Source organism: Simochromis diagramma, unplaced genomic scaffold (genome assembly GCF_900408965.1).
Source record: "Simochromis diagramma unplaced genomic scaffold, fSimDia1.1 OVJJ01000320.1, whole genome shotgun sequence".
Lineage (NCBI taxonomy): Eukaryota > Metazoa > Chordata > Actinopteri > Cichliformes > Cichlidae > Simochromis > Simochromis diagramma.
Genome location: NW_024386773.1, coordinates 486,297 through 500,185, shown reverse-complemented (window position 1 = coordinate 500,185; position 13,889 = coordinate 486,297). Strand labels below are relative to the sequence as shown.

The window sequence follows — 13,889 nt, the reverse complement described above, 5'->3', positions numbered from 1 at the left end:
TCCTCAACAATTTAAGTCTGAAACCAGACACAGCAGGATTAACTGAATTTGTACACATTTTGTCACCAAAAACATCACCCTGTGTCCAGTATTTTTGCAACTGGCCTCCAACTGCTGAAGCAGCAATGTCTTTTACGGGCACAAAGGACCCGCTTAAAAGTGTTTTGTTTTTTTTTGTTTTTTTTCCCTTAAGCTGAGATTCAGCCGTTAATAGTGATTCAGTGAACCTCCTCTCCTCTTTCTCCTCCTCCTCCGCCCCAGCTCAGACCTTGAAGGGATAGTCCTGTAAGTAACGCAGCAGGGGCCTTGGGAGTGGTAGCTGATCGGGACAGTCAGTTTGTCTGTTAATGACGAGGCGTGTGAGGTGCTGAAGAGAGGGGAGGCTTTGGGGCTTGTACAGAGCCTGCTTGAGTTTTAGTACCACTGTGGTCTCCTGGATGCCCTGCTGAGAGGCTTTTGAAGGAGGCTCCTCCTCCACTCTTCCCTCCTCTGCCTTTCTCTCTGGTCCCATGTAGTGCTGCACCAGACTGGGAACGCTGGGGAAGGATGACAGGCTGGGTCTGGCCGGAGAGCTGGAGTCGAGCAGAAACTGGGCGCAGCTGTACTGGATCCGTATGCTTGTGGGGCCACGCGCGGTTCTGACCGACAGGGTCAGCATGTACAGAGGGTGACTGCTGTCCCGTACCAAAAAGGCTCCTTCAGATGCCTCCTGAAGAGCAGCGTGGGCCTGGGCTGCAGTCACAGCTCCCCAGTACCATCCTACACACACAAATTCCTAAATATTAGTCACCGTGAACAGATCGTGTTGTCCTGCATGAAGCCTGATGTTTACTTAGCGATGAACAATCAACTAATCTCTCAGAGCAGATAATGAAATGTACCAAACAATACCTGGAACACATCGAAGATTTTTAGAAATGCTTTTTTTTTTCCTCCTTTTTTTTTGGAATGAGAAGGATGTGAAGCATGTTTTAAACCACACCTGAATTTTCTAGGTAGCAGAAGTTGCTGGCAATGGCCCTCAGATCTTTTGTGGGGTCCCATCGTGGACTGGTGCTTTGGAAGCAGGGGGTGGGAGTTGCAGTTCCTGCCCGCATACCCCGCGGGGATTCAGTGGACGGGGTAGTGGGCAGAAGAGCTCCAGGACTGGAAATCAGATGGAAGATACTAGTTAGCAGACATAAACAAACACAGCAGGAGGATTTATCACAGCTTCCTTGTTTTTAACCCTGGAATTTTAATATTTTTTGGCTGATTTATTTATTTTTCAAAAAACTGACTTTATCGCATTTTATCCTATTTTTTACTGCTGACCTAAACAATGAACTACTAATAACTAGTATTTTTTAAAGGTTACGTTAGATCTTGCAACAGGCCTGCATTTGTCTTGTTTTCACCTGAACAACAATAATAATAATTAAGGCCAATTAAGGCAATTTTACACTTATATATTTATATATATATAAGTGTATATATATGTGTGTGTAACTGAAATTTCCCGGCTGGGTTTCTTTACAATGACGAGCAAAGAGAAAGCAGAGACACAAAGAAAAGTCAACTCACCCGGGTACACAAAGAATCATTCTATTTCTTCACTTCTCTGGGCTTAAATCCAATCGGACTTTCTTCAGAAAACAATCAAAACACACAGAGACTAAAATGTATCTAAAGAAAAAGGAGGGAAAAAAATAAAAATCTGGCTAACAAACAATCCGCGGTGACATGGGTTTCATGTATGAATAGCTCGATTGTAACCCGAAGAGCTCCGCGCACGCAAACAGGCTCTGCTCCTGTCCTTAACACTGATCAGCAGAGAGGAGAACAACAATAAAATATAATAGAAACGACCTAAAAGCGGCTCTACTGTAAAGCTCAGCTCTCCGCAGCACTGCGTTGGAGTGTGTTGTCGCCAGAATGAGATCCCGATGTGTGAAGGACAGAGTGTAAAGGCTTGGCTTTTAAAATTTACCGTTTCCTAGAAGTCTATTCTGAGAACTCGCAGCACCGGCGGCTCTGACGTCACGCCGGCCGCACCAACTCCCACTCCGCTCCAACCGCCGCCGGTTGTTTCGCTTCGCGGCAGGGCTACAGCTTCTCTATTAGCGCTCCTTCGACGGACAAACCGGGTTCGCACATACATGTGTGTGGGTTTTTTTGTGTTTCGGTTAATTCCCAGGACAACCGCCCCGAACCGTGCTGTTTTTCTCTGGCATCTCTCCCCTCGTTTCACCCGGCGGCTCCCCGCCTTCGCTGAACCTGCGCTCCGCTCCCAGGAACCGCGCGGCAGCTTCTGCCTAGTCGCTTTCCAGGAATAATTGCAGAGCTTGACTCCGCCCCGCCGGGCGGCCCTGACAGAGGCTTCATTCTGGGAATTCACCGCCTCGACATTAAAGATAATAGGAATGCTCACTGGCTATTTCCAGTAATATAGATTTCCCTCGATCCTGGTGGAAAAACACGGCGAGAGGTTTTCTAGGAGCTTTAGAGTAATTACGCTCGAGAAAACAAGTTGTTATTGTGACAATAAACTAAAAAAATATATAAACCGGGTTAAGACTGCCGTAGAGACGGAGAAAAGCTGATTGTGCTTCAGTTTGTGACTTCTGATAATCTTCTCTTTTATTGCTCTTTTGTGTCTTGTTTGCACACATGCAGCCCTAGATTAAACTATAGTTCATTTGCAGTTACATTTCTGCTTATTTGAGCTCTCCTGGTATTTATTTTCCCGGGAATGTATCTAAGAGATCCCTGCATCGGCCTGCAGCTTACACTCCAATGCATGTAGGTGTTGATATCTTGTTTCATTTACGAGAATATGGCCAAATAAGGGCTGTTACAGATGATTTCTGACGCTGGGTTTTTGCGTATTGTTGTAAAATCTGTGGCATATCCTGTCCGGCTTTTTAAAATATTTATTCCAATAATACTCAGAGCCATCGCTCAGACATATGTGGTAGTTTGGAAGCAGAGTAATATGTGAAATATGCTGCGTCATAATCATAACCATACCCAGGAGAGCGCGCTGATCCTGAATAGCGTCTTCTGAGAAATCCTGAAATGAGCTTCTTTCTAAGAAGTTTTGTGGACTTTATCTGTCCCTGCTGGGTGAGGTTGAACAAATACCTTTTGAGGCCTTAGGCAAAAAAGCACATCTACATTTTTCAAATATGATTGCAGTAGCATAATTTTTTTATGCTACTGCAATCATATTTTACATACGTATCATGGAAACAGAAAGTCTACAGATGTAATCATTGCTATAGTAAAAAGAAACCAGCAGCAGGCAGGTTAAGGCAGTCACATGCAGTTCATTAAAGCACACAGACACAGATTTAAAGAAATTACATTCCTCATAAATCACTTTGTTTGAACGCCTGTTTATAAATGGTCTGTAATTTATAGCAATCCCCTTCTGCATGATGAAAACAGGCAGGTTTGTTAGACAGACGTTCGAAAAGCATTCATTCCTTCTTTTGCTTTTCTCTCTCTTTTTTTTTAATTGCAGCAGATAATTTCATAAGTTTGTGTGAGCAGTTTTGAGAAGGTCATAACACGGTGCTAAAATGTAAGAGGGAACAGCTGTGTGTGTGTGTGTGTGTGTGTGTGTGTGTGTGTGTGTGTGTGTGTGTGTGTGTGTGTGTGTGTGTGTGTGTGTGTGTGTGGCTTTATGAAGCAGGCAAACAGTTTTAGTGAAAATGTCAAGATGAAGAAGTGCAGATGTTCTAATTGAGATTCTTTTTTCTTTTTTAATTGCAGTGTAATTTCATAGTTGTTGCTTTTGAAAAGGCCACTGCAGTCACGGCACAAGTTTCTAGAAAGCCGGAAGCATGAAGATAAAGAGAAAGGCTGTGTGTGTGTGTGTGAGAGAGAGAGAGAGTGCGTGTGCGCGCGCGCGAGCTTCCTGTGTACGTGGAGTGCAGTTATTTTCTTGATCCGTGGACTAATTGTTTTTTTCAGTGTTAAAATGCCGTTGTTGGGGAGGGGGTTGTGTGTATGCAAAAATTCCTGTTACTACCGTGGAAGACAAAAGAAATCTCAAGTAAAGAAACATCTGAAAGTCTAAAAACAGAAAATGTGGTTTTAGCTTTAAAGAACTTAAAATTACACTTCAGCTGTCAAAATACTTGCTAAATCATGTTCTAACCATCAACATCCGCTTTAGTGTAGACTTGAGGGCAGCATTTGTGGATTGCACTTCCCCATTTACTTGCACTTTTGCGCTCATTAATGCCGAGACACTAGTGCGCATAGTTTATGTGTTTGCCTGTTTTTGGATTAAGTCCTAAAAGAAAAAGCAGAAGGGAGTCATACGTCTTTTTATGCTTCTCTTCAGTTGCACTACACTAAGTTGATAATAAAATATTTCAAAGTTACAGTCCTCTTTATCTTCAAGCTTCTCGAAGTCAGATGGGTTCACGTGTTGTTTCGGCCTATCCGTCAGAGAATATTATTGCACATCTTCTGTAACACCGCACCTACGCCTACTAAAAATCTCTTTTATTTGTTTATTTTAAACAGAAATTACTTATTTTCTTTCCAATGTTTTTAAAAAAAAATAAAGACAAAACACATGCATGTGTTTCTTAATGCCCCAGCATTTGTTTGGCACGTTTGTCATATATTGCCCTTTTTATACTGCAATAAAATTAATAGTCTGCCAGTAAGCATCAATAAATCTGATAGTCTAGGGCTACACTGCCTAATAAATCAGCTCTGTGTACTCGTTTTCTGTGCTGTGCAGTATTGCCATAAATTTGCATTGCCACCTGTTCACAAATGTATTCATTTTAAGAATTTCCAGCTGTAAATGACCTCTTAATTTTCACATTCCAGGACAAACATGCTTATCAGCAATAGCTCCAAAACCAACGCCCTACGCCAATCGCATATGTGCGTACGGAATATAATTTTCCTGTTTGAGCAAAGCTCAGATCCTTAATATGAAGTAATATCAGGCCATAAAAATGTTATCTGAGTACACACATTGTCACAATGCACAAGCACTGAAATGTGCTTGATGTGGAAAATATCCCAGTGACCTTTATAGTATCCTATCCTCATGAAACCCCAGCTCTGGTTTGGTTTGCATTTTCAATATATCCCAGCTATTTGGGTTATAAAAAAAGAAAAAACCTAAGCATCATTATTTTTGAAAGTATGTCCTCGTAATTAAGTCAGCACCATTTGACTAAGTTTAAAAGACTTTATTGAGCAGAATGAAGTGTAAGGTGCGAAAAGCCTGCATTTAATGCCTCCATATGACGATGAAGGATCTCAGGAGCATACGTGACTCATGCAGGTGTGTAAAAGCCAGATTTTTCAGTGTAGTTTGTTAAAGTTGAGCTCCTTTTTCTTCCACATTCAGTTCCATTAAACATGATTGTTTAGTCTTGCATTCTGAAAAGAAAACGGATAACTTCCCTCTTTTCTTAAATTTTCACAGTTATTGACTGATTTATTCATCGCATAATCCTGTCAGCTCTAATTGTAAAACATCTTTTCACAAAAAACATAAAACTTCACAAGTTCCTTACATGTTTTTTTTGGTGAAAATCTTTATTTTTAAAAGAACTACGACTGCCACGTAAGTGCAATCAAATAAAAGCACTGTATTCCCCCTCTGGGATGTGGTGGGCTAAAAGTTGAAAATACCTAAACTTTGTACTGCAGTCCATTGTTTGAGTAAATGTACTTGATTATACTTCCACCACTAGAAAACGCGCCGCATACCCAGAACTTGCAATGATTTAGTAGTTGAGAGATGTCTCGGAAACAATGAATAACTGTTGTCCTGCGCTCAACTGAAGAAAAGAAGGCTCAAAAGGATTCTGAGAAAAGCTTTGCCTGGAATTAGCAACATAAATTCATCCGTGCTGCTTTGGGAGAAAAAAAAAACCTTGAGCATCCACATTTGTTCAGAGAAACAGTCCTGAAAAGAACTGCTGGCAGGCACCGACTAGAGAAATTGTTTGCTTTTTTTTTTTTTAACTGTTTGATTTAGTAGATTTAACTGACCAAAGCTGTGGCATTATTTTTGTGGATTTTTCTTTCTTTCTCCAAATAAATGTGATAATGTGTTACACTGGAGAAAACACAAGGCTGGCTTCATTAAAACTAAATCATGTCCATGAATATGCTGATGCAATGTTTAAAAGACATTAGCAGTGCTTTGGTGTAGGTAAGTTGGATGGCAGTGAGAGGTTGGTCGGTCAGTCCGCCCACTGCTTCAATCCAGGCTGAAGAACCTTAACGTCTGCTGGACTTTTTCCTCCTGCGACACCACGACGCTGGCTTTTGGGAATTTGTCTAAAATGCATGAACAGTTTGGAGTGCGGCAAGTCAGCGTTCCTTTAAGTATCTTTAGTCTCAAAGTTTTTTTATTGCTGCAAAAACTTATGACATTTTCCTCAGCTGTAGTTAATTATTTGCAAGATTGCCCTAAATAAGCATTACACACACGCACCTGTTAAACAGCAGCACCCTTTGCTTGTAAGTCATGCTGATGCTCATAGTAGTGAAAGTATGATCAAAGGCACTACATCTACTCATTAGGGTAAATTCTGTTACTAGAAAACTTGACCTATATTAGAATAGCCATTCCACTCAGGAGTAACAATGTAACAATATAAACAATGTAGTAAATGGGATAAAGTAGCATTGTGTTTTGTGGAATCGTGTGGAAGACACAGTGGAAGAGGATTATGAAGAAACCGTTCACAGCAGGCCTTGGATGCAGATTTGTATGGTATGAATCCACAGGCCAGCGCTCAAGCTGAACTGATTTTTATCTAGTTAATGCGACACAGTGAGGTCTTTCAAAAGCCGGAGCTTGACTTCTCTTCAATGAAAAGTGCTGAGTGGAAATACCCTGAAGTGTAAACAATAGCACAGTATAAACAAAATTTTATTTTGAATTTCTTTTCATGTCACTTTTTTTTTCTCTTTTTAATTATGACTGTTCTTACAAACACGGTTGATACAAAACTTGTACTGGAGGCAAGATGACGTCTGAAACATTTCCCCATGCATTTCTAATTCAGTCTTTTTGTATCATATTGTAAACGGCAGAGTCATTTCATATTATTCAAGAACAGATTTGCTTTAAAAATAAAAACAAAATCACTATCTATCTTTCTGAATGCTCTTTGTCTGTAGTAAACTGATCCAGAGAGGCACAGTCAAGATAATTCATCAGAACATTTCCACTAAAAACACATTTTCTGTGTATCACAGACGGTAGAGGAAAGGCATCACTGTGTCCTAATGAGGTGTTAATGGGTCTGGAGGAAGAGAGGGGAAGTCCAGGATCTGCAGACAGAACTAGCTGTCCTGCACGGCCTCTTCTGTCCCCTTAATAAGCCGCTTGTGTCCCCTTTTTCCTGCAGGGCCTCGGGGCTTAGCAAAAGCCTGTTTGTGGGTGTGCTGCTTAGGATGGACCTCATCGTACAGAAAGTCGGCCGTCAGTTCATCTCCGTCGTCGATCTCCAACTGCGAAAAATAGCCCCACCCCCCAAAAACGGGCTGTATTCAGAAGTTCATTAAAGATATTTCAGCTTGAAGTCTTAGAAATTCCATCAATACTGTAGTCAGGACTTCAGAGGCCCCAGAGGTGGTAAAGTCTTATCATCTTAAAGAAAATTACTGCTTCAGTATACTTTATTTTTTAACAGTTATGAGATAATTCAGCTGAATAAATCCTAAATCCTGCATGTATGTGTACCAGTAAGATTTAAAATGAAGTAAACATGCTGCATCTAAAACCACCAGACTCAAAAACAATGATCACGATGACATGATCTCAGCAGTAGCTACAACCCATTATGAAACAATGTTATCTAATATACCAACCCACCAGCCCCATATCTATCCATCTGTTATACCTTTTTAGCGATTTCCAAATGGTAATCTTTCTCCACTTCCTCTAATAGTCTGCTCTTGCAGCTGGAGTACAGCATCCGCTCCTTAATGCTGCAGCTGTAGCCTGGCATGGAATATATGAACACTGGAGACAGGGAAACATTATGAGAGTTAATAAATACACATTTAAGATTCATTAAAGTGTATACTTTAGCCTCCACAAATAGAATCGGTATTTGGTCGCACTGCTCACAGTCTTTGTACACAGTGTAGCTTTGTTTTAAATCGTAATATTAAAAGCTTTCAATAAATATCCACAATAAATGTGGTGTCAGTGCCAGTGAGTGTACAGTTGTCTTTCCACAGAAACAAAATGCAGGAGGATTATCAGAGTGCAAGGATCAGTATCATACCGACAGATTCCAGGTAGTCCCCTTCGTGGGAGTGTTTGTAAAGGAAGAAGTGGTATCTGGGAGTGTCTCTGGGAACTCTGCAGGGCAAATCTCGAGTTTCTGTCGGGTTAGAGTGGACCAGCTCAATTGTCTCCTTCTCTACATCCAGCCTCTGAAACACAGCGAACAAATGCACGCTAAAAGACCACTCCTCATATTAGTTTTTAAGGAACTCTGAAATATGAGCTAAAGTTGGCTCACCAGCTGCACGTAGTTGATGCGTTTCTGGGCGAGCTGCTGTAGGGCTCTTTTGGCTGCATCCTGTAAGGGAAACGCGAGGCCCTGAAGAGTCTGGTGCTTACTCTCAACGCTGATCTCTGTCGTCACCTGCAGAGGGCAGCAAGCAGAGGGGCATCTGTGTTTTCAAACTTCTGGAAAACAAAATTCTCAAAGTGTTCAATATGTTCAATAGCAACACTTTCTGTGGCTGCAGGACTTTTGCAAAAAGGATAAGTTGGTATGACCACTGGATCACATTCATTCAGTATTACAGCAGAGTTCATCCACATACCTGTTTAACCCGGCCCTGAAAAGACAACCACAACAGTTATAAGTTCAATGTATGAAACAACCAGTCTGTAGCTCATGTTTCAGAAGAAGCAGCTCACATGCAAAGCTGTGTTGCAATAACGACAGTACGCCTGAAAGCTTGTTGACCTTTTACCTCTGTAATTTTGATCCTCTGGAGCTCCTGCTCAGCTAATGTGAGCGGGGCAGGACCTGAGCAGGATGACACATGGTGCTGGTAGCCCAGCAAGCAGATGTCCTCCTAGTGTTGAAAGCACAACAAGCAAGTCTTTTACAGGAAGCTGCCAAAACATGTCATCGGAGAGGTATAAATTTAGCTGGTCCTCACTTCGGTTGTGCCAAATAGCTCGTATTTGATGTGGCCACCGCCAAACTCCTTCTTCACTGTGGCTCGCGTGGCAGCATATAACATCTTTTGTTTCACCTGCAGCCGTCAGAGAGGGAAATGAATGTGCCAGCTTTAAAATCTGAAAGTGTGGAGTTTATGTTAAAGTGGTGGGCCCACATAAATAAGCAAGAATGATCACAGACAGTGCAGAGTTAGTTTAATGGAGATGAGGATCTATTCATTTATTGCTAGGATCTCCTAGCACTGAGATAGCCTTTCACAAATTAGGCATCTTTTTTGTAAATAAAGTTTTTTAAAATTGTGTTTCACTTTATTAAACTTAACTGTGTTTCATGTTTAATAAAGACCTAATAGTATGCTTCAAATGTCTATATGGAATTATTCAGGTCATTGGGGTTAATTTTTAGAGGTGGCGGAATAGATCCAAATATCAACAGTATTGATACCAGTGCTGGTATTGATACTAGCATGATAGAATTGATGCATGGTATCGGATCAATATCAAAATTGAAGTTAAAAGGATGTTGTGACCTCTGCTTCAGTCTGTCACTACCCTCTACCCGGAGCAATACATCCTCTCATAAAAGCTCAGCAACTCTGTGTTCACGTGGCTTATTTTTTTGGCACAGAATAAAGAAAACTGGTATTTCTTACTGGAGACTGGTCTGGAGACCACGAAATAAAGACCCACTCGTAGCCCAGTGCATTCTGGGAGTCTAGGCGGTACAGGATGTAGCAGGGCTCCTGGTCATCGAGGAGAGGAAGCAGAAAGCGATCATAATCCTGGTCCCAGCTCTTCTCTGGCTCTCTGTAGGCCCCCAGCACCAGCTGCTCTGAAAATCCGACCACTACTCATCACATACCTCAGCACGGCCTTCACACAGCACATTCAGACGCTGTAGTCCACACTCACAGTAAATTTACACGAAGGATTCTTGTTTGTGATTATAAAGCATGAGGGTGAAGTTGACCTCACTTGTTGCTGGCTAATTATTCAGCAGCATGCTACAGCAGAAGGTGCCTCTCTATTTATAGTACATGAGAAACGTTACATCTGACCAAATGTGTACTCTTTCGCTACTTTCCAACATTTCTGAAACACAACTCATTTTCAGGTCTGTGTAACAATTGCTATATAATTTCTTAGAGATGAATTGCTTCTTACATTTCCAATCACGTCTCTCTCATTTTCAAAGAGCTAGAGCGCTTTTTTTTTTTTATAAACAACTAAAGCATGTGAAGAAAGACAGAACTTAAACTGAAAAGATTAATGGTTTGGTCTGTAAAATTTCAGAAATGTGCTCTCTGAAGCCATCCACTATCATCAGAAAGAGAAAACCGTGAGAAACACGCTCATTATTTCCTTCCTAAGATGGTTAGAATGGTCATATTACAGAAAAGCAGCAATTTCCGATACAAAACTTGGATGTGGGAATAATGCGGACTAAATAACTTCATCCTATATAAAGCCACATGACTATTGTGATTCTGAAAGCCCCAACTGCTATGGAGAAAGAACGAGAAGAGCAACAGCGTGCTAAAAATATCTCTGGCTTCATTTCTGACTGACACAACGATAGCGGGTTAAATCTGTCCGTAGAAGTGACAAACACTCTGAAACGCACACATTAACCCAAAGTCTGATGTTGCTCAGGGGTGCAGGGGGATTTCCTGACTGTCTCTGGGGGCATGCTGCTATTCTGAGCTGTAAAGCATTCCAGCTCTGCACGCACATATTTTCCATCAGCCAGTCTCTCCCATCTCCCCAGATCCATATTAGTATAAAACTGCATTTAAACTATCCACTCGTAGGTGGAGGGCCTCGTCTTTTCTAGTCACTGGTTAGACTCCACCACCACTACAGAGGACACGACTGTGTGCCCTCCTGAGGCAGCAGTGATGAAATCAGCTTGAATGATCGTGTTTCTCTTTTTGACATTGGAACAAACACGAGAGGAGACCGGTGACATGGTTACTGCAGCAGTGTGCAACCGTGTCACGTCACTCCAAAATAGCACACGGAGTCATCCAAACGCTTTAGTCGGGAAGTAAAACAGGCCTGATGCCCTTCTGCTGAGTCTGTCCATCTGTGTCCTTCCAAATATTCAACGTGATAGGCACAGTCCACAAAGATAGCCCCCCCCCCCCTGACAAAAAAGGCCCAGAATGCATTCACCTTGAATCAAATTACAGCGTGGCATTGATCAGATACCAAAAACAAGGCGTAAACACATCATGAACATTTCTGTCTGCCTCCATAATCAGCCACCCGGACACCTATTGCCAAACTGACTGTTTCCACAAGCTGCTCAGCTGACACGCTGAGTGACTGCTGTCACACAACAGCTGCCAACAGTCTGCTTTTCCTAGACGTCAGACACGGCGTGTTGCAATTCCCAACTTTGTTTTTTGCTTTCATCCACAGATGACTTGAAGATCTGAGAAACCATCATCAGCTATGAAAAACCCAGAAGGTTGTTAGGAACACATTTACTGCCGATTTCAGGATAATTCTAAAAGTCCTGCTGAAATGTTTTCAGGCCCGTCGACCCTCCTGGCCTCTAAGAAAAAAAAAAAAGGAGTCCTTTACAGGAAACAAAGTGTAGCTGTTCATAGATGATCAGGGAGATAACTTATGATTAGTGGTCACAAACGGACGTCAATGATCTAGCCCTCTAGCAATAAGACAAATATGATCAACTGCATACATTTTTCTTTCCATGACTTTCTCCAACTAAAGTCATCCTGTGCTTCATCTCAGTTTAGCTGGTTTTCAGACAAACCAGAGCAGCTAAAAGCATCACATCAGGCTTCAGAATACTGCGATTTACATTTTTAAACATTAAATAGAACTAACAATTTGTTTATGAAAGAAGAAGAAATCTTAGTTACATCTGTAGCTCAGTTTCAAATGAGACAGAAGAAGAGTTTTGGCGTGTTCAAAGAGACACAAAAACTAACACGATGCTTGGTTTAAAATGATAAAATGTCGGTCCTCTTGAGGTTTTTATTTTCGGCATCTCCATTCTACACTGTCCTTGGTCACTCACCGTCTTGGATGCGCACCTTGATGAGGCGCACTGTTCCACCTCTTGCCCTGGCCAAGAACTGCCTCAACTCTGGTGTCACCACAAGTGCAAGAAACATGGCGGGTCAGCTGTGTTTTTCTCCCGCCAGGGGCTGGCTGTAGGATGAAGACACAGAAGCAGGAGACAGAAGTGAAAGCTCCACAGGGCCAGGCTAAAATTATTCAAGTCCAACCAAAGTCCGGCGTGTACGCGTCCTTCACTTGATCGATGAGTATGAGGACAGAGCTCCTGAAGAAGAGGATCACTGTGCGTCTGGGTTTGTTGAAAGTGTGCGACAGTATGAGAAGGGACATTGCTCAAGTAACTAGGACAGTATCATGTGCACAGAGAGAGAGAGAACCTGATCACCTCTCCTAAATTTAGCTCCCACTGAGTAGCTACGGCCTGTGAACAGCCCACCACACACCAAGACCAAGCAGTGGAGCAAGAGAGCATGACCTCCAGACCTGATTACCAACTTCTGAATGACTGAAGAAGTTATTTTTACAAAGAAAAAGGTAAATATTTACTGCTGCGGGCAAATTATCGGTCACAACGCAGGACTGTGTAGGATGCTGTTGTTTTACCATTAACACATGTGGGAGTGAACCACACCAATGCTATACCTATTACTAGAATTTAACACAAAAACAACAAAATATTATAAACAATTTGAGTTACGGTGTGAAAAACTGCCCATTAATGTCTCAGATTGTGAAAGATGTTTTTGTAGCTCTAAATACCTGGTCACGCCAACAGCACTCTCCTAGTCTGAGAAACATATTTTAAATCTGACAAGTCGAGGCTAAAAATATCTCCAGCTGTTTGTGCTACATCACGTTACACCTGAAAGTCAATCTCACTAAATCAAAGTTGAAACGAAAATAAAAACCCAGCCCCGCACTAGCTCAAATTCTGCCAGTACGGTGTGCAAACATCATAAAACACCTCATAAAATATATTGTGATCGAAAAACGATCAAATTCAACTAATTTTCCTTGTGTCTATTTGAACTGTCCTTCTGGACAAGCACGCCAAAGAAAACCCTCGTTAATTGAGTTTAAAGTCATACTTTTGTAAATATATATCTTAATACACTCATCCAGCCATGACTGGTACACCTGCTCAAATGATCATTTACAAAACTTTCTAATGCATTTAGGCACATAGACATGGTGAGGACGACCTGATGCAGATTACAGTGAGCATCAGAATGCATAAGAAAGGTGATTTTAAGAGACTGAGTGTAGTTTTGTTGTTGTTGGTGGCAGACAGGCTGGTTTTCCCACACAGCCATCTCTAATACAAAACAAACAAAAACGACAATAGGCCTCATAGATACTTGAGGTGAAGGACCAGAATGATTTCAGCTGGCAGGACGGCCAACAGTAACTCAAATAATCACTCAATACAACCAAGGTATGCAGAAGAGCATGTCTGAACACATCACCTTCAAACCTTGAAGCAGATGGCCTACAGCAATCTGTGTAAAGACTACGAAATATTTCCTGGTGCTTAAGGCTCCTGGTAGTGCCCCTCCACCACAGCCCGATTAAGTATTGCTGCTACCCCTTTGTGACCATTTCTTATGATAGCTGCCTCCAAGATTATAACACACCGTGTCACAAAGCTCAG

The 13,889-nt window shown here is 41.8% G+C and overlaps 2 protein-coding genes across 3 annotated transcripts; both read right to left on the bottom strand.

Moving 5' to 3' along the window:
* Positions 1 to 173: 173 nt before the first annotated feature.
* On the bottom strand, positions 174 to 1,678 carry LOC120714826 (cytokine-inducible SH2-containing protein-like). The gene is made up of 3 exons (XM_040001329.1): positions 1,564 to 1,678; positions 983 to 1,146; positions 174 to 759 (listed from the first exon to the last, which is right to left on the bottom strand). Exons 1-3 carry the CDS (start codon positions 1,581 to 1,583, stop codon positions 263 to 265), a joined length of 681 nt encoding a protein of 226 aa, XP_039857263.1. The 5' UTR covers positions 1,584 to 1,678; the 3' UTR covers positions 174 to 262.
* Positions 1,679 to 6,886: 5,208 nt separating this feature from the next.
* LOC120714806 (twinfilin-2) lies at positions 6,887 to 12,577 on the bottom strand. Of its 2 annotated transcripts, XM_040001295.1 has the most exons (9): positions 12,237 to 12,577; positions 9,841 to 10,019; positions 9,166 to 9,261; positions 8,974 to 9,078; positions 8,821 to 8,835; positions 8,511 to 8,636; positions 8,271 to 8,421; positions 7,881 to 8,002; positions 6,887 to 7,488 (listed from the first exon to the last, which is right to left on the bottom strand). In XM_040001295.1, the coding sequence occupies exons 1-9, from the start codon at positions 12,331 to 12,333 to the stop codon at positions 7,321 to 7,323; spliced, it is 1,059 nt and encodes a 352-aa protein (XP_039857229.1). In that variant the 5' UTR covers positions 12,334 to 12,577; the 3' UTR covers positions 6,887 to 7,320. The 2 variants fall into 2 exon arrangements, with proteins under 2 accessions (XP_039857229.1, XP_039857237.1); XM_040001303.1 differs by lacking the exon at positions 8,821 to 8,835.
* Positions 12,578 to 13,889: the final 1,312 nt, after the last annotated feature.